Below are 23,199 nucleotides of genomic sequence, written 5' to 3'. Positions count from 1 at the left end.
GTGGGACCTTATTTTGGCCCTACCCGGGCACTCCAAAAGGATGGCCTGGAGTCTTGCCCCCAATCAGGTGGGTTCCTCCCCCCAAAAAGCAAATAAATCTCCCCCCTTGCACATCCCCCTCCACCAAAGAAAGAACAGGTCTGCTGGAGGGTGCTGGGGTGTCCCCTCTCTAGGAGGTCCCCTTCTCCCACATCATTAATCAGAGGAAAGCCGTTTAGTCTCTTTCTACCCCTCCGCCTTCTTTTCCCTTCTCTGCTCCCAAACCTTCTCTCCAGCTGGTAGGACCTCACTTCTCCCTCTTTCCCACCAAAAATCAGATGGTTGCCCAGGGGTCTGCAATTGAGGTCAATTGGTGGGGTTCCCCCCAAAATCCTTGACCCCAGAAATCAAGTGACAACTTTAATGTCTATCTGAATCTCCTCTTATAGAGGGGATCCCCTTTATTTTTTCCACCAAAAATCACAGAACAGCCCCCTCCACAGGCATCTCCTTTTGGGCCTGCAACAATGAGCTGTTCAAGTTATCCAGACCCAATCCTGACCCTGAGGGCATGATTCCCCCTTGCGCTCCCTGCCAAAAACCAAGCAGCTATCCCTTACCCGCTGAATCTGCCCCCCCCCCCCATCCAGAGGGTTTCCCACTCGGACAGCAGCCTTCTTGTTCCTTTGCCAGTCAAGTGACCTCAGCCCTCTTACCCCCCTTTTTCCTTTCCTGGGATGTACCCTGTTTTTCAGCCTTTCCCTGAAAATTACTGAGCTGGGGATTTTGTGTGCACCGCAAAAATGACTCCCAGCCCTTCTCAAGAGCTCTATAAGAGTATGGAACAACCCTCCTCATTTCACCCAGAAGTCCCCGGGGGGAAGGGTCCATCCCCTTCTCTGTCTGCAAGTCAGTTACTTTGAGATGGGGGGCACTCATCCTTAGAAGGGAACCCCCATGGATGGTATGTTAGCTGTGGAATGTTGGGGGTTATTGGAATTTATCTGTCCAAACATTCATAGGACTGGGATCTAACAAATTCTAACAGAATCGGATCGCGCCAGATTATGTTTATGAATAGCTGCATTGTATCTTTCAACCAGCATTGGTTCCTAAAGCAGAAATGATAAGAGCCGACTGCAAAGCTTCTGGCAGAAACGCAGAGTAACTTGAGGGGCAGTCCAGCCCTGCTTTCTGGGCCTGGGCCAGTAGCAAGAACTCGGGTTGAAGGCTCTGGAGTCGGCAAGGCAGCATGCGCTGTGGGTGGAGTCAGCTACAGATGCCGCCACTCTCTTTTAGGTGGGGGATATGGATCCCGAGCTTGAAGATGATGACAGCTGGATCGGCGTCGTCCCAGTTGGGGAGGAACAGGCCGAGATTGCGAGGGGCAACAAAGAAGAGTCCTTCACCACTGCTGTGGTCAACAAGGTACATCCACTGCGGGACACAAGCAGCACGTCCCTCCAGCAAGAACACCACGTCCGGGGCTTGGAGGGCTTGGCAGGGCATGGCAGAACTAGAGGTGAAGGCGAATTCAGACGAGCAGGCAAGGGTCAGATACCAGGCAAGGCAAGGCAAGGCCGACCAGAGGCAAAGGCAGGGTCAGCAACAGACAGGAGTCAAGACAGTGTAAAACTGGAGATGGAAGGCACCTCAGGGGCCTGAGAACCCTTTTACAGAGCCACCTCTAACTCCCAGCTGATCTGCAGGATTGCACTGGAAGCACCTACAGATCTGACGGCAGTCCTGCAAGTACTTGCAGTGTGGGCCAGGCTGCCATCTGCATCACTGGGGCAACAGCTGCATCACCTTGCTTACTCTAGCTGTGTCTCCCGCACTTTCTCCTGGCCCAGCGTTCTGCTTTGGGGCTGGTTCAGCTGCTTGAGGCACCTGCTTGGGTGAAGGATCCGCCATAAAATGAGATCACACCACGGTGATTCTTGCACCTCCTTTCTGAAGTTGGTTCAGCCATCAGTCCTCAGGAGCATCATGCCCTAGGAGTGCCATCACTTGTGCAGCCAGGAGGAGGAATAGGGAGGTACCAGCACGCTTGGAGGAGCCCCCAGGGCGGCAAGGACACAGACACATTTTCAGGGTGAAAACATCCCAAAGGGGAACCCTCGGTGAGGACACTGCAGTCTCAGAAGGACCCTGGGAGATTGAGGGGCACTGCAGTCAGACGCATCCCGAGGGCCTAACCTCTGAGTAAGCATGCTTTGGATCAGGCTGCTGATGCTGCCCACGGGGAAGGAGCAGTGATCAGCATCCAGCTCTGCAGCCATAGCACTTGTCCTGCAAGAAGGCTGTGCAGACCTCGGAAGGAGAAGCAAGGGGCACGCTTCCTCCCCCACCCGCAAGAGCCGTGGCTCGGGCGCGGCCTTCCCCAACTAGGGCCACACTCGAGTTGCGTTGGGCGACGGCTCTCGGCATAGCCTGCCAGCGCCGCCTGAGTGGGCAGGGCTGCCTTGACGCCTCTCTGTGGTTTCCTCTTGCGCAGATGAAGCGGGCCCTGGTTCTGGGAGCCTCAGCTCTGCTCATCCTCGCCCTGAATCAGAACACGATCCGAGAGGTAAGCTCTGTTGCTCTTGCACCTTGCACCTCTGTCGCAGGGGGCCAAGGAGCTGTTGTGAGCCCTGGTGGTCTGGAGGAGCAGGACCTTCAGCCCTGCTGATTGACCCTTTCTCCCCCCCCCCCGGCAGCTGGACGTCTCCCAGGTTCTTTCAAAGCCTGTGATTGTCGTCCAGACTTCTGAAAATGTTACCAAGCTTCTTGGAGCACTGCTGCGGTGAGTCCGGCTGGGAACGCAGCAGGTGGGCTGAGGGGGGTCAGGTCCACCCTGTACTTGCATCTGGGAAGTTGGAAGCATTTATACCTTCTCGACTTGGAGCTTTTCTAACCTGGCTTAACAAAGAAAGTTGGGCCCTGTCAGGTACAAGTCAGTTGACCAAGAAAGCGGCATTGTAAGCTGCCCTAGACTCGCCTAGGGTATTAGCCCGTTCAGCATGGCTTTGCCTGCTTGGACTGGAAGGGGCTCTGGGGCCTTTCAGACAAAGAAGTGTCCCCCCCTCCTCTGCTTCCTGATAGTTACTTGCTGAATGCGGCTCCGCCCTTGAGCCACCAGCCTCTGGCCATGCCCTGTTCTGGGCTGCTTGGGGACTGTGGTGGTGGGATCCCATTGCCGAGAGAGCGTCCTCACTGGCCTCCGTCCTCATTTCTTCACTGATGGCTCTGATCATTCTCAATTTCCTTGTGCTGGCAGGGGTCTTCAGGCCACAGCCAAGATTACGTACCAAGCAGTGCTGCTGGAGAACGTGGTATGTACTAGCCGGGCAAGGATGCAGGAAGTGGCCTTATCCTTGAGCTGGGCGCCAAATTCACTTTTGAAGATGCTCTCAGGAGGCGCAGTTCAGTGGTGGGGAGGGCAGGGGAGCAAGGAAAAAGATTAGCAGAGCTTTATGCTAAAGGTCTTCCTGCTGGAGGGAAGTCTTGGGAGAGGCATGGCTGCCCGTTAGAATTTAATTTAATTTTAATTTAATAAAACATTTTTATCCCTTCTTTTCACAAACATCTCAAGATGGCTTACAGAGTATAAAATCAAAACAATAAAAAATAGAACCCATAATATAATAAATAGCAATAAATAGATCATGATAAATACAATAATTACTAACAGGATAACATTAAACCAATCATAAAAGAGAATAAATCATAAGCATGAAAAAATAAATAACAATGGATAAAATAATAAAGTAAATAAAATGAAATAAAATAAAATGTGACTGTTAAGTTTTATAATCTAAAAACTCTAATTCTTAAAATGTCATTTAAATAAAAAGGATTTAACCTGGTGCCAAAAAGAATATAGGCTCGGTGCCAGGAGCACATTCCACAGTCTGGGCGCCACCGCAGAGATGGGTGCATAGTCCTGGCAATCACTGAGTAATGGGGTGGTCAGTGGAAAAGGGCGAGTCCAGGAGCCCCCCTGAGGGCCAGGTCTGGGATCCCCATTGAGCTGAACATCGGCACCCCTGAGGCGCAGCGAGTTTGGTCTGCCTTCCTCTCGCTGCTTTGGTGGTGTCCAGACGGCCTTAGAGCCACGTCGTCGTCTGCACCTTCTCTCGCTCGCACCATTGTGCGCACTCCCACGCATGCACTCGCACGGGAATAGCCCTGGGATTACTGCAGCCCTGGCAGGGCGGCCAAACGCTGCCCCTGCCTTGCCTGCCCTCTGGCCTCAGAAACAGAGGGGCCAGGCGGTCAGCAGCCTCTCCTGCTCAGCCCATCCGCCCAGGCCTGGCCTGCCTGTGAGACGCCTGGGTGTTCCGGTATTCCCCCTGCTGCTGCAGCAGGGCTGTTGGACCCCCTCCTCCCCTCACTCATTTGTGGCTCTGGAGGGTGGCCGGGCTCCTCAGAGGGGCTGTGGGTGCTTTCTTTCGATGCGAGATGGCAACAGATGAGACTGGGGAGAAGCTTCTGGGTTGGCCCCATGCAGGAGAGACGGCACGATGGGTGTGCATGCCTGGACACTTTGGGGGAGGGACTGGCATGCCCTGAGAATGCAGGAGCCTCAGTGCAGCAGCCCAGAAAGTCCAGCCCAAAAGCTACGGGACCACCAAGGGGTTGGCAGCTGGGAAAGGAGGGAGTGGCCACCCAGGGCTCCCTGGAGGCCCACACTGAAATTCCCGGAGTACCAGGTCTGGCCTTGGGCCTGAGGGTCCCGAGGCTTGTCTTCAGCCTTGTGCCGTATGCTATGTGCTGTCCTCTGGGAGTGGTGCTATGCACTGCATTGGTGTGCTCCCTGGGGCGTTACTGAGAGGACAATGCCTGACCTGCTGGGGAAGGTTATTAAAGGGCCCAGAGGCTGGGGGCAGAGTGTAAAACCGTTGGACCAGCCTTGGAGGGGTGCTGGGTATGTTTGCTGCAAGGGGGTTTGGAACCACCCTGGGAGCGGCTGGTCTCCAGCCACAGGCAGACAGGATAGCTAACGGGTACTCCAAGTGGTTACGGCCACTAGTCCAGAAAAAGGTCTTGGAACACTCCATTGTATTTGTGTCCATGTGGAGTCTCAAATCAGACCTCCTGCAAGTGAATTTCCTTCCTGCATTTCGGTGACTGGACTTTAGCCTAACCCCCCCCCCCCCCGTGTTTTCTCTTTAAGGGGGTGACGCTGACTCTGTGGTCCACGTGTGGCCTCTCCCGGGGTGGCCTGTATGGAGAGTGGCAGGGAGTCATTTGTACTGGAGAGAATAGCTCCCGAGTCCAGGTTTGTGAAGAAGCCAGGTGGTCTGCTAACAAAGCTTTAGCCCATAGCTGAATTGGTGGGTTGCAGGCAATGCTGCAGAGGCCTGCGATGGTCTCACTTCCCCTTCACCCTGGAAGCACAATCATGCTCTGTGTGTGTGGTGTGTGTGTAATTGTGATTAAAATAATTATCACGGTGCTGCTTCATCTGCTCTGATGCAGTGTCTGAGCTTGTCTGCTCAACAAATGTGAATTTGGTTCAAAACTGCTTTCAGTATAGTTCCTTTTCTCAAAAGATCCCTGGGAACGCCAGTTTTTTCAGGGCGATAAAATGCTGCTAAGAGGTCTCATTTAATCAAACCACAGGTTCAGAGCATCTTGTCTGAGAGACCTGTTTAAATTTAAAGGTTCTTTGAAAGGCATGTACTGCTCTTTGGAGTAGGGCTTACACCACATGGAGCGGGCACTGGACTGGCATCCACAAAATGGAAGTGACTGAGAAGCACAGCATGGCTACCAGTTAAGAGGAGGAACAATTGCATGATTAGCTGTCTTGTAAGGAAATGGGATCCTTTTTTAAAAGGCAGTTTGGCAGCTCGCCTTGAGCTGCAGTGATTACTTTGGCAGACTTGATGCCAGCATCTGTCCATCAGCCTCCCTGAGAAACAATATGCCAGTGGCAGCTTGGGCAGTGAACTCTCTCGGGCCTGGGTGGTGCCACATGGGCCACGCAGCTCATGGGGGCTCTTCTTGCAGAAGTATCTCCAGCAGCTGTGGAATGCCATCCTGCTCATCGCCTTGGTCCTGTGCACAGGCGTCATCATGCAGGCGCAGCGGCAGTCCCGGCACAGCCGGCGGGACCAGGAATCCGAGGTGGGTCCCCTCTCCGCCCTGCCTCTCCCTTGCTCACCCCTGGCGTGAAGATTGAAGGTGGGGGCTAATCCTGGACTCACCTCCCACAGCTGGATCTCAAGCAGCACATTGCGCAGAGGCTGTCTGCTCTGAAAACCCGGCGCTACCACCCTGGCAAGCCACCCCGGAGCTGGGCTCATGAGATCGACAGCTGTGCCATCTGCTTGGACCGATTCCACAAGAATCAGGTACATAGCGCTTGCCACAGAGTGAGTGAGTGAGTGAGTGAGTGAGTGAGTGAGTGAGTGAGTGAGTGACGGAAAGGGGCACGATTAATGCAGGCAGGGCCCTGTGTCCTTCATGCTTGGTCAGTATCTGTAAAGCATGTCAGGAGTTCTGGGCCTCAGTTCAGAGGCAGTTGGGTGATCATGCCAGACCTGGTGTGTGTGCCAGCACCCACACCGTGTGGGCTCGCCTTACCACCAGGGCTGCAACTTGTAATGCAGGAGTGCACAACCTGCAGCCCCCAAGGTCTTTGCCACGGAGGCGCCCTGGCCTCTCCCCGCCCAAATTCTGCCTCCCCCTGATGATGTCCCTGCTGCCTGTTCTCGCCCCTTTTCTCCAGAAGGCCTCTTAGCAATCACTTTTCCCTTGCTCCTGCCAGCAGCAAAGCATCTATATGAGGAATACGGTTGTGTGTATGCGGCCCTCACGGCCAGAGAGGTTGTGTGCTCCTGCTTTAATTAAAGGCACAGTCCCAGCATTTCTGGCTGGAGCATGCTGGGGGACTCATAGGATGATCTTCCTAAGCATACAGAGGATCACACTGTAAAAGTTTCTGATTAGATGAACTGGTGCTGCTGACTGGTCAGGTAGCAGAGCAGCCCCCCCCCCCGGCTTTAATGCAAAAGCAGTGGGGCAACTCCTTGCCTTCTCTCGGGGGAGGGGGAAGGCCTCTTCCACAGTGAAGCCCTTCTGCTGCTTATCCATGCTTACATAATATTCCAATAAAGAAATTAATTGCCAACTCACACAGGGAAGCAACAGAAATTTCTTTAATGAGGTAACAGCCCTGTTGAACATGCATCATGCTGCTGTGCCACGCGGAGGTTATTCCCTCTTGCAAATTTGGAAGCAGAAGTGAGAGGAGGTGTGAGCGCCTTGGCTCTCTCCCGCCCCCCTTCATGTGGGGCCAAGTTGTTTGAAGTGGAAAGGGGATCCAGAAGCTTTGCCCTGCAGCAGTGGGATCAAAGGTGCTCACTGTGAGGGAACAGGCTGCCTGCCTGCCTGCCTGCTCAGGAGGCCCTGTGCCGGCCTCAGGTGCTCTGCTTGAAAGCCAAAGCCGCCTCTTGCCTGCTGAGTCTGTCTCAACCTGCTTGACAGTGTCTCCGAGTGCTGCCATGCCTGCATGAATTTCACCGGGACTGTGTGGACCCGTGGCTGCTGCTCCAGCAGACCTGCCCCCTCTGCAAACACAACATTCTAGGTAAGTCCCCCACCCGCTGCAAGGCCAGCCGTTCCTGTCCCGGATTGGAATGTTAACTCAGCTGTTCCCCATCCCGCTCTGAATTTGTGGGGCCAAAGCCACAGCTGGGAGAGGGGCTTCCTCGAGGCTTGAAGAGCCTCTTTCTGATTTCCTTTGCTTGAGGAAACCCTGGCAGCTGCAAAAGCCTGTGGGGCAGCCACAGAAGCTTCCAGCCGAGGGCTTGCCTGCGAGGCGAGCGCAGAGGGGGTCTGCGAGGCAGGCTTAGTCACTGCCATAGGCCGCCTGGCATCCAGTCTGTTTTCAAAGTGTGAGTCTATCCACAAATGTAAAAACCTCTCTCATATGCCTTATTAGCTTTTCCGCAAGTTGTTGATTGCTCAGTTAGAGGGGAGGCAGGACAGAGCTGTACAAAATTATATGTGGTGTGGAGAAAGACAATAAGGCGGCATCCCCTCTGCTTCATAATATTAGAACCCACCGGGGTCATCCCAGGAAGCTGCTTGGTGGGGGAGTCAGGACAGAGGAAAGGCAGACCTTCCTCCCACAGTGCAGAGCCCAGCTCCATTTCCAGGAGATGGGATGATGGCCACCAATTTGGAGGGCTTTAAAAGGGGACTGGGACCATTCCTGGAGGAGGGGGCTACCGGCGGGTACCCGTCCCGATGGCTCTATGCTACCTGCATATCAGAGGCAGTATGCTTCTGTACGGCAGACCAGTTGCTGGGGAACATGGACACAAGGGTACTCTTGCGCTCATGTCCTGCTTGTGGGATCTTACACAGAGCCGCCTGACTATGGGGCAGCATATAAATGCAATTAGCCCACCCTACTGACAGATGACTGGCTGCTGTGAGAACAGAGCCCTGAACCAGCTGGATCTTGCTCTGCTCCAGCCTGGCCCTTCTCGTGTCCTGCTATTCCCAGAGCAACCTTCCCAGCCTGGTGCTTTCCTGGCATTTTGGACTACAGTTCCCTGAATTAGCTCTGCTGGCTAAGCTTGATGGGATTTGGTGTCCAGATAGCACTAAGTTGTGAAAGTCTGCCCCAGGAGTTACTCTGGCTATGGGGGGTGCCCAGGAGGGTCCCACATCTGCGTCATCTGCCCTGGCTGCTCCTTTTGCTGGCCTGTTGCCAGAACGTGAGGGCAGAAAGCGCCAGTTGGCTACTTTCTGTTATCCTTTCTGTCATTTCTCTACTTCCCAAGTTTTTCTTAGGAAGAAAAGGCTACTCTCTTCTGGGGTGGAGGACACTCCAGTTCATTGGCATGTGCCTGTTGCACTGGTTTCCCCCTTTGAATTGCTGCTTCCACTGCGAAGGGAAGGGGGAAACCAGTGCAAGAAGCACTTCACTCTTCAAAGAGTACTCTTTAAAAAGATAGCAAGCATATTTATCTCGCAGCAAAAGGGAACTCTGCATGCTCTCAGGTACTTGCCCTTAGATCTGAATTTCCCTTTCTGCCCTTCTGTGAGCTGTCCATGTCTGCCATGGCTTTTCCCCCACTAGAGACCCAGGCCTTCTCCCCCATCCCCTGTGGATCACTGCCCTCCCCCGCCTTTCTAATACAATCTCCCTCATCTGCTTTGCTTTCCAGGCACCTGTTGCCAAGACAGCTAGCCAGAGGGTGGCCTGTCCTTGAGGATGGACCTTCCTGTGCCCCAGGGGAGAGACTAGGCTCTGCCACGTCTTGTGCTGCCTCGGGTTGCTCGGGCCGAAGAGAAGAAACGTACTTGGCCCTTCGGGCTCCCCCTGGTGGGAACTGGGTGTCTGTAAAATAGTGTGTACGTCTGTCCTTGGGCCTGCCTGAGTGTCTGCACATTGAACTGAATCCATTATCGCCCTTTTGGTGCATCTACCGGAACCCCTGTGCAGGTTTAACATAGGCTGGGGGAAGTGCTCCGACCTGGTGGCCTGGCTGTTTGCAAGGGAGCAGGCCTGGCTGTTTGTACCTTCACAACCGTCATTTGTTTTGACACCATGAGGTGGAGAGCAGCGCTGCTCTTGAGAGCTGGTGGGAGGGAACCAAAATGCTTGCTTATTTATACTAACTTATTAGAAGGGCTGAAGGCGACTGCAGGGGCTGAGCAATGGCTGCCGAGCTGCCACAGAACCCATCCAAGAGAGGGCCCGGCATGGAAAGCCACCTGTACTAATAAAAACAAAGCAAAGAGAAACCTGTGTGAGTTTTCCTGCTCCATCCCACCTTGGGGTGCCATGTGGCTTCCTGTCTCAGGCCTGGAAGAGTCTGATGAGGCAGCCAGCCCCCAGGCCTGCTGATGAACTGCAGGAGGCAGCAGGAATCCCAACAGGGACACACACCTGAAAGGATGGAGTTCCGCGTTGGGGCTCCTGCTTCAATTAATGCTGGGTTTTTAACACAGAAGCCTCAAGGACCTGGCCTGCCACCTCCCCCTGGAGCAGGGATTGAGACCCTGGGGTGCAGGCCAGGCAAGCCCGCTCAGCACCACAGCCATGCCCCCTGAGCAGCATCGGCTTTGGCCATTCTTCCCCCACTCCACTTCTAAAATGTTGACATGGTGGTTTTGTTAGGGCTTATTTACTGGTGCGCAGAGTGTCAGAAATGGTCTGGTAATGCCGGTTCCTCTCGCCTCCCGCTCCACTGGAATGCAGCCATCAGGCGCTCTGAGGGGAAGGCCTCGGGCAGAAAGCGGCTCCTGACCCCAGCTGCCCGTGCCTCTGCCAAGAGCATCAGAGGAGTCCCTGCTTCAGATTATGATTTGATGGCACAACGTTTCAGCTGGGCTACACAGAGAAACGGCCCCCACACCTTTTGCCAGCTGAGGTGCATCGGGCACATCATAAGATGGAAAGACTCCCTGGAGAAGCGCATCATGCTAGGGAAAGTTGGAGGAGGAGGAGGAAGACCAAATATGAGAAGGATCCATTCCACAGAGGAAGCCGCAAGCTTGAGTTGACAAGTGCTGAACAGGGCCATCTGGGATGGCATATTGGCAGATGCCCATCCACAGGGCCTGCACAAGTCAAAGACAGCTGGATGGCACATGACACCACAATACACCTTAAGGAATTACTCACCTCAGAGCAGCTTCCCTGCACAAGTTTCCATCCTGGGCATGCTTCCTGCCAGGAATGTTAGCCCAAACAGTGGCTAGCACACCATAGGCTCAACTTTCAGCTGGTGCAGAGGACGGATTATGTTGTCACCTTGCAGCAGGTGTGATTGATGATCTCAGTAGACTGATGCGCATGCAGGAGAGGCTGATGAGGAGGGTGGGCCAGATCAGAGGACCCTCCTCTGAAGAGGGTCTGGGACCATCGATGAGGCACAGCACATCCATAGCTGCTTTCAGGAATTCCTGGCATAGAACCTTCACAGTGGTGGCTCCAGTTCTTGAATGCTTGGAGCCTTTCCTGTCCCTCCTCGTTTTTAAAGCAGCAGGCAACGTCCGGTCTGTCTGGAGCAGCACGGCATGTGTCTGTGTACCTCTACAGCTTACGTCTATCACTGATGTCATGGGTGCACTACATGTAGCTTCTGTTCGCATGCACACTTTGAATCACTGCCTGCCGCCCTGCTGTCCTAAGGCTTTCCTTGTATTAGTCTGACATCGTTCTCATGGCGATGCGGCTGGCTAGATGGGAAGAACGGGCTGAGTGCAACCCTCTCTGCATTCGTGAGAGACCGAAGTAGGAAAACGGGGAAGCCGGGATTCTCTTAATGCCGCCATTTCAATTTACTCTTGCTTTGGGGAAAAGAACGTTTGTCCAGCGTCTACCCAGTGTTACACAAGGGTTCCCTGCCTTCGTCACCCTAAGATGAGTGGGCCTGTTCCATTCTCCACATGGGGGGAGAACAGTATAATGGCATTGCCATTCTGCCTAAGAAAAGGAGAGTCCTGGGCTGTGTGCTACGAAGTCACAGGACCATACAAAAGGTATGTGAATGGCAGGGTAGGGAGAAAGAGGTCCCAGCAGCCCCAGGCCGCAGGATGTGTTGCCGAGGAGTGCATCTCCCTGTGATGAGATCTGTTTACACTCAGAACCCCTTGCCCCTGCCTCATCCGTGCACAGGAGCGGGTGCAAATCTGACTGGGTACTGGGAAAAACTGCTCTCTTCCCCTTCCAACCTCTGCTCCTCTGGTACTTGCAAACTGCAGTGGGATTGTAGCAAAACGATAGAGTGGTGACGAGGGAGGAGTTGTTTTGGCATGCTATGTTATGACACACTGTGCTGCTCAGAGCAGGTCAGGTTGAGGCCCTGATGAATTTCTCCCAGTTCAAGAGCTGCAAGTACCTACCCAAAAGCCTTTGCAGCTCAGAGATGCTTTGCCAGCTGACCTCAGCAGCTGTGCTGAACTAGTGGTGGCAGGCTGCTCCCATGCAGTCCAATTACTGGGCTTCTCTTTGCCACCAAAACCACTCCCGCATGGTGGAATCCCAGTGAGGACCTTGGCAACCTTCTGCATTTATTCCTCTCGGGGCTTTTATTTCTGGTGGTTCCGGGTGCAATGGGTCGGGTGGCCCAGGGCCATGTCTCTCCCTTTTGTCCTGATGTAGAGGTTGGTAGCTGTATCCTCACAGGCAAAGGTGAATGCAACTTTCTGGGCAGCCCCTCTGGAAGGTGACTTTGGCTGCTGGCTACTTGGAGCCCTTCGGGAGGCAGAGCTGTGTCCGCCAGTGCTGTGGCCACTCTGAGCTCTGTTGTGGGTTGCGCTTCCCTTACTGGAATTGGTGGAAGGCCTCGGCACAGTTCCCGGGAAACTAGTTCCCACAGAATGCCTGTAAAAGGAGCAAGGCCACAAAGCAAATGAAGAATGGGCCATCTCCATTCCTGCCCCATCCGTACATCTTTCCTGCACCATGGATACCATAAACTGGCCTCCTCACCCTGCGGAGTGGTGCATCCCCTGCTCTTCATTACCAGATTTTGCAGTAGCCGGCATCCACAACTGCGTAGGCAACACAAGCTGGGGAAAGAAGAACGCCCTGTTAGACTCAAGCATCCTAGAGAGGGGAGGGACCGCCTCTGTTGACACTGCCAAGCCCTGCAAACAGCAGTAACCACTTTTCCCGTTGAGGCACATATCCGGGAAGGAAGCCAAGGCACAGGAAGACCGACCAAACTGCAGGAGTTTGCTGTTTTCAGTACTGTGACACCACGGGGTTTTCCTACCTGGGAATTTAATGGGTGACCAGGGGCCTCATTACATAAAAGCATCTTGGTGGTACCCAACCGCTCTCTAGCTTCTGGGATAGCACACACATCAGGGAGGGGTGGAGCACAAAGTCAAGCCCAGAAAAGGTTGAATTTGGACAGCAAGAAGAGAGTGGCAGAATGCTGAGCAGCATCCTGGGGAGAACAAGTTCTTTTGGTTTGTCTGATCCAGGTGCGGTGGTTTTGCTTATCTACTGTAAGAGCCAGATCACACCTACAAGGTAAGTATTCTTGCAAATAAACGTACCTCCAAAAGAGGTCACCAGCTTGTTTCCTTTTAATGTATTCTCACATTTGTTTTACTGCATTCTTTTCTATTATGTTGTCCTGAGATGTTCAGCTATAGGGTACCTGGCTTGGGCCTTGCTTCTGTATCCGAAGTGCCTGCCTGTTGCCTCAGGACATGCCCTTCAGGTGTCCCCTGGGAATGCCTCTCATACCTTTGGGGCCTCCTGCTGTGCTGTCTCCTTCATTTTGGCCACCGCGGTCCGCAGACGAGAGTTCTCTTCCTCCAGAATGCTGATGCGAATATTGTTGGCCTGGAGCTGCTTCCCCATGTCCTCCAGGATGTCTCCAGTACCTGCAAAGAAACACAAGGGAGCTGCACGTATGGAAGCATCAGGGCAGCACGGAAGTTGAGGCCCGTTCTTTGCCCCAAGGCAGCCACCCCACAACTGCCGCCCTTTCAAGTCCGACATGTGGCTGCCCCCGCCTCTCCCCACTCCAAGCAGAAAGAGGGCCTTGCTCAGCTCTGGCAGAAAGCCTGGGGTTACCACTGTTCCCATTTCACAGATGAGGTGCTTAGATGAATGAAGAGTTCTGCCCATAGCCTCAGTGAGTCCATGGCTGTGGAGTGACTTGCATCCAGGCCCATGAGTTCAGGGGCCCATTTCCCACTCCCCCCTCCCGGTTGTTCACACCGGCACATGCCCTGACAGTGGTGCCCCTCCCCTCAGCTCCCGGTCCTTACCTCTGAACTGTGCCTCAACAGGGATGTGAAGGTCTGGGAAGGACACCAAGAGCCTCTCCCGCTCCTTCATCTCCTGTACCAGCTCGCCCAGCTCGGAGATGGTCCTTTGCAGGTCTGATGTAGACTGCTCTAAGCTCAGCTTCTCCTGCCGCATCCTCTCCGTAAGAGTCTGTGTTGAGATGGGAGTGCAGTTCAGGATGCTACAGCCACGGATCAGAATGACAGTACTGCCAAAAGTTTGCTCACAAGCCCTTAGGGGCAAGGAAGAAGTCGATCAAACTTTCATTAACTGCAGAGTGGTCCATATAGACCTAGGCTGTGCTTCTGCAGGGTGTAAGTTAGGGGCTTGCATGATGGGGTGCTCCATGCAAAAACAGCGCCTTGCAGATAGAACACTAGCTTGCTGGTGTGGACAGAAATTGGGCTGAAAGGTCCTCTCTGGCATCCAATTGTCTATATGAAGCAATTTGGGGGGTGGGAGGGCCAGTCCAGGCATTTCACCTGTTTGTGAGAAGTAGTTCTAATAGCTAATCAAGTCCAATATAGAAAGGAGGGACTCCAACCGCACCAGCAAAACGCTGTTTTGAGCAAAGAGTGCGGGGCAATTGGCTCATTTTCATCAGTCGAGTCTTGGCATCTACCCCTTCAGTTGGGATCCCCGTGCTTCAGTTTTCCCATTTGTACAATGGGCGAACACACACATGAAGCCAGGTGCTGGCACTGCCTTCCTGCGGTTTCTGCCCTTGCTGTGAACAAGTGGATTCCTGGCCCCCATTCTCTCTCCCTGCACCATCCCAGGATTTGAAGGGAGACCGTGGGGTCAACAAGGAGGGTGTGCTGAATTACCCTGGGCACCTGGGGAGAGGTGAGCGAACCGGGATGCTGAAGCTCCCTTGGACCATGGTCCTTGCTGTAAGGCTTGGTTTGGCTCACTCCCCTTCTCATTCGTCGCCCGCACTCTGGCTCATTCAAATGAGAAAAGTTGCACATTTTTCACCTGTGGCCCATTCTGAGAAAAGGTTTCAAGCACAGGCCATGACACGCGAAATGCTGAAGAGAAGTTTAACAAACCCTCTTTATGAGCGGAATGGTGAACAAACATGTTACTGCATGTGGGCCAGACTCCAGCAGGATGATTAGGGGCCAGGCAAAACTGGTCCAGAGGCCGGGAACAGTCTGCAGGCAGCCTGTGGCTCCTTGATGCAATCAAGTTTAGGTCATCTTCCCACATGGCGAGGTGCAGCCTGGACTGCCCTTGCGGCACGACCACAGGAGGGGCACGGAGTGCCTGCTCCACCTCTGCACTGACCTGCTGGGCTTCCAGCTGGATGTGGATGTCCCGCTGCTCGCCCTGGACCTTCTCCAGGTGCTCCTTCATTATGTACTGCTTTTCTTCCTCCTCGGCCAGGCTGCTCCTCAGCTGCTCACATTCCTGGTCCAGAAGATCCAGCTGCTGCATTAAGCCTCTTTGCTTGGCCTGGAGAGACTGCAGGAGGAGGCGGGAGTCATCGCCTGGGTGAAGTGTACACACGGCTGTTCGCTTCAACTGGCTGAGCAGCCAGTGCTCCTTGCACTTGGGGGAACTCAGCCCTGCAACACAACACACCAGCCCCAGTACGGAGCCTCCGCAGAGAGGGCAACCTCAGCATCAGGCCACGGGGGCTCTGGGAGAGCTCCAGTGGTGTTTGGGCAGCTCTTCAAGGATGACTAGTGTGGCTCAGAGTTGGTCTCTACTGCTCCTATTAGCTTTTGCTCCTGTCGTCATCTGTCACTATTTTCATCTTTCTTTTTCTTAAGTGCATTGTGAGCCACCTTGGAGATTTAAATCAACATTTGGAACGTGAATGGTTTTATAAGTGCATACATAAGGGAACAAAAGCACCTCTTGGCCAAAGGCAAGAGGGCGGCCTGAGGGCGGCCTGGCCCTACCTCTTTGTGCCGGAGCATGCTCTCCACCCTGGCCTTCTCCTTGTCACGCTCGGCGAGGGCCCAGTTCAGCTGCTGCTTGGCACTCTCCAGCTGGCTAGCCAGGACCTCCACTTGGTCGTTCAGCCTGGCCATCTCACTCCTGTCCACCATCTTCACCTTCATCTCCTCCAGCAGATCACTTTTGGCCTGCTCTGTAGAATGCACAACAGATCAAGGGTTTGGCCTGGACATGTGGTGGGGGGCAGGCTGTCAGGCAGGGGAAAGGGTGCTTCAGTAATGCCCCGAGTGCTCAGGTCCGTGCAAAAGTCAGTGGCAAAAATGAGATGGCCACAATCCAGTGCAGCTGTCGCCTAGGTGTTAGACCTGGGGGTGGGCGGAAGCAGAAGGATTTGTGCCTTTGGCATACAGAGCTAGTAGACAAGTCTGCTTAGGGCAGAAGCCTATGCTATGCATGTTAAGCAGAAAGAAGTCCTACCGCTCCAAGCGTTCCCAGCTTGCCACGCTCGCCTTTGCCATCTCGTGGACAAAGGAGGCAGCCTTCCACCACGCTGGCCCATTGAAGATCCACCTTAAAGTATTTCTCTAGCACCTTGTACTCAAGTCTCCCTGCATTTCATTTTCATGTGTCACATCTCTATACCACCCAATAGCCAAAGCTCTCTGGCTGGGTCACAAAAATTAAGCACTTAAAATGCAACATGAGCGACAATTATACAGTCTTTAAGATACAAAATAATGTAAACAGTTGGGAAAAGTCAGGAACAGTTACTAAAATACGCATACCTAATCAACAGACATTAAAAAGCTTCATCATGTGCCATCCAGTGCCTGGGAACAGAGGAAAGGCTCAACCTGGCACTGAAAAAACAAGATTGTGGGGGCCTGGTGGGCATATGGGGGCAGCATGGGGCCCTCTCCCCTGTCCCCTCCTTTGTTCTCACCCAGCTCTTGGATGGTGGCTTCCTGCAACCGGAGCCTCTCTTTCAAGGTGGAGACTTCCTTCTCCAAGGAAACAGCTCCTAGAAGAAGTCAAGCAACACACTGCTCTGTGTGAGTGGTCAGTCCTGCCCAAGCAGCTAACAGAGGAGGGGAAGGGTCTGTGGCGCCTTGAAGAGGAAGAGCAGTTGTGGTGGGGGTCTTTGAGGGAGAGGCAAAGAGCAGGGGGTTCTGGTTATAGGAGGGAAAAGCAATGGCAAAGGGAGTCATTCTGAGCAAATTCTGGGGGAGAAAAAATCCCATGAGTTACAGCCCTTCATGTCTGGAGGCTGCCCCACTGGGGACAAACCGCGGCAGGGGGCTGGCTGTTGGCTGCAGGGCCTCCTCATGAGCCCTCAGAGGCCTCTGGCTGGCCCAAGCTGGCTCCAAGTTCATGACAGCCCATGCACAGGTCAGCCTGCAAGGGCCCCCTGCCTCAGTGACTCTACCCTCTCATGCCAGGAACGGCTCCTTCCCGCCCACCCCACCCTTTGTTTGGCCAGCAGAGTGCCAGCAAGCGAGACAGCTGTAGAACTGCCTTCTCCCACTTCTCGTCACCTCTATGGTCCAGCAGCACAAGCAACGGAGGGACAAGTGGTTGCAACAGGAAAGCGAGGGGCCGCTGCAGGGCGTCTTTTCGGTGGGCCCCCCCTTACGGTGTGGGCTCCTGGCAAGCACCCGGCCATGCTAGCCCTGGGCTGGCTGATCCATCCACGTTGTGGCCAAAATGATACAAGGAAGGCTTGGGCTTGGATCAGTCATAGGAGGGCTCACAACAGTGTCCCTCAACGATGGGTGATGCCTCATGAAGGGGTGGGACTCGCTCTTGGACAGCCGGGAAGACAGCAGTTCTCGGATGCCTCCCAAGCGACACGCCTCAGTGGGGAGGAGATCCTGGCAGCCTAAGCACAGCAGAGGGCAGGCAGAACACTGCCCAATCGCTCCCTCTGCCCTCCACTGGATTCCTGTCTCCCTCCAAGTTCCGAGGGTTACAGGGGGCCATGTTGGATGGTGCCCCTCAACTGATTTATTGTTTTAACTGCCCCACTCCATCTGGAACAGCTTAAAAGCAGCAGCAACTATACCTGCTCCTATCACAGCCACGTCTCTTCGAGGAGGAAGGAATTTGGGGCAAGATGCTTTCATGCAACCAGAGTGCAATCAGTGCCAGGGGTATGGGCCTAAGTGGAACCCACAATTCACCCGATTTCAGGTGAACGACGTCCTCCCCAGCATCCTCAAATCAGTAGCTAAGCAGGGGGTCACAAATGGTTGGGGGTCACCCCCCCGACAACCTGAGCACTGGCTACAGCTAGCATGCGCAGAAGCACCATGTGATCAAGGAAGCAGGCCGGGAGAGCAGAGTCTTTTTCAACCCAGCCCCCAAATTCCATTTCAGAAAACTGCCCAAGAGCCACAGCAGTGGAGCCAAAGGCAAAAGGGGGCGGGGCCAAAAAAGTCCATGCAGGGGGAGGGGTGCGGCCACCTGGGAAGCCCAGAGGACCCAGGGCCCGCCGTCCCCAACTCTGGCCTCAGCGACAGGGAAGCAACCCTAACAGACCGGCCCATTGTTCCGTGAGACAGAGATGCCTCCCTGTTGGGTGTGTTGAGACAGGGCCCTGGCATCCAACACCCGGGAGAGCCTGGCTCAGAGAATGGGGGGGGGAGATATTCACTGTTCTGGAGGCCCTCCTTGTCCTTCTCTAGCACAGACACCAGCTGCAGGGTCTCTGTCCTCTTCTTTTCAAACAGCAGCTCTGCTTCCACCCTCCGCTGCTCCTGGGCCTCTCTCTCCTTCTGAAGGTGGCTGTGGAAGGTTTCCAGTTGTCCCTTCAGCTCCTCCTTCTGTTTGTTGGAGCATTCCAGCTCCTCCTTCAAAGGGTTAATGAGCTCCACCAGGGTCCAGAGGTGTTTATTGATCCGGGAGAGGTCCTTGCTCTGCTCGGACGCCCAGTAGCTGAGGTCCATAGCCGTGAGGGGTTTGTGCCCAAGGCTCTGCTCGACCATCTCCAGGAATCTGCTCAGAGAGGAGGGGAGGTTCTGGCTGCTGCAGACGGTGATAATGGCATTGCCCACTTCCCGCAGGCTGGCCTGGGCCTCCTTGCATGCATCACAGGGCATCAGAGATGACTCGATCGCCTGAGCGTGGATGCTCTGGTTGCTGCCTCTGCAGACTGACTTTGCCTCAGAGAGGTTACTGTACGGCAGTCTGCTGCTGGCCGACAAAGTTAAGGGGGAAGCTTGGACGCTTGGTAATGACACACCCAGCTCAGAATGCTCGGAGGTGGAAAGCCCAGAGGAGCAGCTTTTCAAATGCTCAGTTTCGGCTTTTGCTGCCTGAAAGGAACCTCCCAGGCTGGAAGCATCTTCTTTATTGTGCTTTTTCTAGGCATGAAAGAGAAAGGGAGGCATAAGCTGTCTCTGCCTAGGCTATTGGTTTGGGAGGTAACTGTGCTACTGGGTAGGGAGGGAATGGCATATTCCACGATTACACAATACCAGCCTTCCTCAACCTGGTGCCCTGCAGATGCATCAGCCTGCAGCTCTCCTAATTTCCATTTGATTTGGCCATTGGGAGTTGCAGCCCAGCACCTCTGGACGGCTGTGGGGTAGCTAAGGCAATTTACATCTTGTCTGTATTTTCGGTTTCTCATTCAAGCAAGATTATGGTGACCAGTGCTTGTAAGTGACAGCACCTCTCCTGCGCACTGATTTCCACAGAACGGGATCAAAAGCCTGCATGCCTGCCAGGTAGCTAAGGGACAGGAAGGAAGAGAACAGCATGCGGGAAAGCCGGCAGCAGCCCTGTGTTGGGCCTGCCCAGCATTGCAAAGACAGGTTTTCTTTTTCAGAGGCTTCCTGCAGTGTCACAGAAAGTACTAAGTAAAAGATCCTAAACAATTTTGGAGAGTAGTTTTTAGGCCATGTGGCTTTTATGTAAGAAAGGGTTTTTTTTAAAGCTATGGGCAGCTCCTAAAGGAGGGGACCTTTCTCTGGAATCTCAGGAAGGTGAAGCACAGTTATTTAGGCACAGATGCGACTCTCTCTCTCTCTCTCTCTCTCTCTCTCTCTCTCTCTCTCTCTCTCTCTGTGTGTGTGTGTGTGTGTGTGTGTGTCTATGTGTGATTGGAGTGCCTCCCTGTCCTTGAAATGAAGGTAAACCTGAAACACCTCAACACCTGGCTCTGCAGCCCCCATGTTTCAACAGAAGCCTCCCCTTGTGTGGTTTATCCCACAAGGCAAGGATCCCTTGGGATCATCTCCTCGGCTTGCAACCTGTAGACATCTAGGAGAGAAGCTGCAAGGGGGTGTGTACAGGAGTGGGGGAAGCAAAGCTTCTCTGGCTGCACATGACCAGAGGAAAGCTTGCGTGGTGAGGTGCTTGGAAGATGGTGACCTCCCTGCCCGCCCGCCTGCCCACCCACAGCTTACCTCAGCCACTAGCTGCTGATGGAGGATGCCCACTTTCAGCATGCTGCTCCAGAACTTCCTCACCGCCAGCCCAAGGGACATGCAAGGCCTTTTTGCCCTGGATTGGGGCATGACTTGTTCGCCGGTTAGGTTTTCCATGTATCCTGTGAAGCTCTGAAGCAGCAACAACAGCCTTTGCAGGGCAGAAAGGAAAACCCATTCTCATTGCAAAGTTTCTACCCTGCTTTCCCACCCAAAAGGAAGCCCAAAGCAACAAACAGTGACACACTGAGACAGATGAAATCATATAAAAACATGCAATTCAGTGGAAAAACAATAAATACTTCAGTAACCTATCCTTAAAATTTCAACTAAATACAGTGGTACCTCAGCTCAAGAACACCTCAGTTCACGACCAAATCGGGTCATGAACAGAAATTTCTGAAAAAAATTGCCTGGGGTCTTGAACTCCGCATTGGGTGACGATTGTTATCATGCCTGCCTTCCCCCCAGTGCACCCTCAGTCGCGCCCACCTCCCCCCTGAGCGCCCACGATCATGCCTGCCTCCTCCCCTCAGCGCTCCTGCTTCAAATTTTTGTGATTTAAAAAAAATGGTTACAGAATGGATTAACCTTATTTACACTGAACCTTATGGGGAAATTTAACTTGGCTCACAACAAATTTGGGTCATGACCAAAGTCCTGGAATGGATTAAGTTCGTGAGCCAAGGTACCACTGTACTTTCAGGAGGAAAAATAAGAATTTAATTCATAAACGATTTATAATTCATAAATGTTAGACCAATAAATTGGGCACAGATTTCAGTGAGTAACAAACCATATGAAGCAATATGGTAGAGCCGGTGGAGCAAGGAGGGCCAGGGTCTGATATAAAGAACTGGCCATGCAATTTGCCAGAAATAACAAGCCCCCTCCAAACTACTCACACAACTGCCAAACTGCACCCAGGGGTCTGAAGACTGCTGGGTCAAACAGGTATGCCCAGGTAACAACTCTTGCCTCCTGAGGTAACCAAAGTTTCTAAATGCTCATCCTAGTCAGTCCTCAATATAATGGACCCCAGAAATATAGCCCACAGCACAATCCAATGTATGTTTAAACAAATGTTAGCCCCAATGAGTTCACTGGGACTTACTCTCAGGTAAGTGTATTGTTTACATTATTTATTTGTTATTTGTAAATCTCAATCAAATCTCTAAGCAGTTCTAAGTGAAGGTGAGATTGTTGTCCTAGAGAGGTTAAAAACAGCTCTGAAGATGATGGAGGAACAAAGTGTACCCTCACCTGTCAATCACAAGTTCCAGGAGAACCACATGGGAATGCTGGGTGAATTCTGGGTCATTCTCTGCAAAGTCGTAATGCTCCAGCAAGGCCACTAAGTCCAGGTCGCAAGACACCTTATCAGGAAACTTCCAGGAAGGATAGCGCACAGCTCCAGCCTGAGAGAACACGCTGACGACTGTCCCTTGCAGATCAGTGATGTCCTTCCGTAAGCTTTCCATGCAGTTGCGATTAACCAGCAAACTCACCATGTTGCCACCCCGATGTCATTCCCCAACTGGCAACACACCCAGGTCTTAGGACAGATGTTCCTGGGGTGGGGGTGGGGGCAAGGAGAAAGCACCAGGTGCAGAAACAGTTACACATTCATCACGTGTTCCTAAAAAGCATATCTTTGCCCTACTGCTTTGCAGCACTGAGGATTCCTGACCTGTGTCTGCTGCCAAGCAATGGTTCCAATAAACTGGCATCCCTGTAGCAGGAGTGCAGAACCTCAGCTCTGGGGGTCAAATCCAGCCCTCTGTGTAACCCCGAAGATTAATTGCATGGGTTGCATTTTTATACTGCCCAACCAAAGTTCTCTAGGCAGCTTACAAAAATACCTGCCTCTTTCTGCATTTAAAAAGAGCTTTAAACTACAATTTGCTTGTTTTCTGTTCCACCCTTTCTGCCACTGGAAAAAAAGCTTCAACAAAATGGAATTTGCCCCCTCCCACCCCAACTTGAAAAAGGTTCAGCAGCCAGCATTACACTTGACCATGTACATAAGTCAACCTTCCCCAACCTGGTTCCCCTCAGATGTGTTGGATTACAGCTATGGTGACTAGGGCCAATAGAAACTGAAGTCTACAATATCTGGCAAACACCAGGTTGGGGAAGACTGGGCTAGAATTACACTACTCACAGTTAATATTTTGGAACTTTGTATTATCTCCTGATGTTCTCCCAAGCCAGTCCCAGCTCACTTTGACGTATGATTTCTGGCTGTAATCACACATTTCATGTTCTTTGATTTGAATGCACCTGGAGGGAATCAGGTGAGGGAAGGCTGCTATAAGCTGTAGACTTATTTTATATTGTTATTTCTAGTATTTTAATTTTATGTTGTGAGCCGCCCCGAGGCTTCGGCGAATGGGGCGGCATAGAAATGTTTTAATAAAAATAAATAAATAAATAAATAAATAAGATGTGAAGTGCTGGGCATGCTGGGAGCTGTTGGCCTTTTTTCTATATCTGAATTTGCATTGGACTGTGCCTGTAAGGTACCTGAGATGTGCTTCCTAATGGCTATCTGAAAATACATATAGTCAACGTATTTACACCCTAATAATTGTGTTCAGGATTGCAGCCTTAATAGCTCATCTCTTAAAATGCACTCCAGCATTTGCCTCAAAATATTCGAATTGCTACTGTGTAATAAAAGCAGCCGGTCTGGTCCTGTATATATTTTCCTAGGAAGCACTCAGCAGCATCAGGAAAAACTCATTCTCAGGAAAAAGGACATAGGAGAAATGGTGTATATGGGATCATTTTACTAAAATGCCAAGTTGGCATTGCAATAGCCAACAGCTTAATTTTATTGTACACTTACAGATTTATAATATGCCTGACTTTGTTGTTGTAGTTTATAGTTTTAAGTTTTACCTTGCAATAATAATAATAATAATATTTTTAAATTATATTAATATCCTGCCTGTTCCCTCCTCCTGCAAGGAACCCAAGGCAGCATGCAAGAGCCGCCTTTTCTCCACTGATCCTGACAACCACCCTGGGGCAGGCCGTGGACTGCCCGGTGCCACCCGGAGAGCATCATGGCCGAATGAGGACTTGAGCCTCCTGAAGGTCTCCTCAGCACTCTGA

The 23,199-nt window shown here is 52.7% G+C and overlaps 3 protein-coding genes across 3 annotated transcripts; 1 reads left to right on the top strand and 2 right to left on the bottom strand.

Annotated features, from left to right (window-relative positions):
- Positions 1 to 1,283: 1,283 nt before the first annotated feature.
- On the top strand, positions 1,284 to 9,729 carry RNF215 (ring finger protein 215). Its single transcript, XM_044449016.1, has 9 exons — positions 1,284 to 1,407; positions 2,477 to 2,548; positions 2,679 to 2,764; positions 3,239 to 3,293; positions 5,138 to 5,242; positions 5,977 to 6,093; positions 6,183 to 6,320; positions 7,456 to 7,558; positions 9,150 to 9,729. The coding sequence occupies exons 1-9, from the start codon at positions 1,288 to 1,290 to the stop codon at positions 9,170 to 9,172; spliced, it is 819 nt and encodes a 272-aa protein (XP_044304951.1). The 5' UTR covers positions 1,284 to 1,287; the 3' UTR covers positions 9,173 to 9,729.
- A 2,221-nt stretch (positions 9,730 to 11,950) lies between these two features.
- Positions 11,951 to 20,139, bottom strand: LOC123032781 (coiled-coil domain-containing protein 157-like). The gene is made up of 9 exons (XM_044448893.1): positions 20,059 to 20,139; positions 18,412 to 19,011; positions 16,593 to 16,680; positions 15,652 to 15,842; positions 15,032 to 15,208; positions 13,723 to 13,891; positions 13,193 to 13,332; positions 12,425 to 12,504; positions 11,951 to 12,316 (listed from the first exon to the last, which is right to left on the bottom strand). The coding sequence occupies exons 1-9, from the start codon at positions 20,137 to 20,139 to the stop codon at positions 12,022 to 12,024; spliced, it is 1,821 nt and encodes a 606-aa protein (XP_044304828.1). The 3' UTR covers positions 11,951 to 12,021.
- Positions 20,140 to 21,338: 1,199 nt separating this feature from the next.
- Positions 21,339 to 22,304, bottom strand: LOC123032801 (coiled-coil domain-containing protein 157-like). Its single transcript, XM_044448940.1, has 2 exons — positions 22,244 to 22,304; positions 21,339 to 21,650 (listed from the first exon to the last, which is right to left on the bottom strand). The coding sequence occupies exon 2, from the start codon at positions 21,588 to 21,590 to the stop codon at positions 21,339 to 21,341; it is 252 nt and encodes an 83-aa protein (XP_044304875.1). The 5' UTR covers positions 21,591 to 21,650; positions 22,244 to 22,304.
- Between the last annotated feature and the right edge of the window lie 895 nt (positions 22,305 to 23,199).

Source organism: Varanus komodoensis, unplaced genomic scaffold (genome assembly GCF_004798865.1).
Source record: "Varanus komodoensis strain SLA01 unplaced genomic scaffold, ASM479886v1 scaffold56, whole genome shotgun sequence".
Lineage (NCBI taxonomy): Eukaryota > Metazoa > Chordata > Lepidosauria > Squamata > Varanidae > Varanus > Varanus komodoensis.
This window is presented reverse-complemented; position numbering and strand designations above follow the sequence as displayed.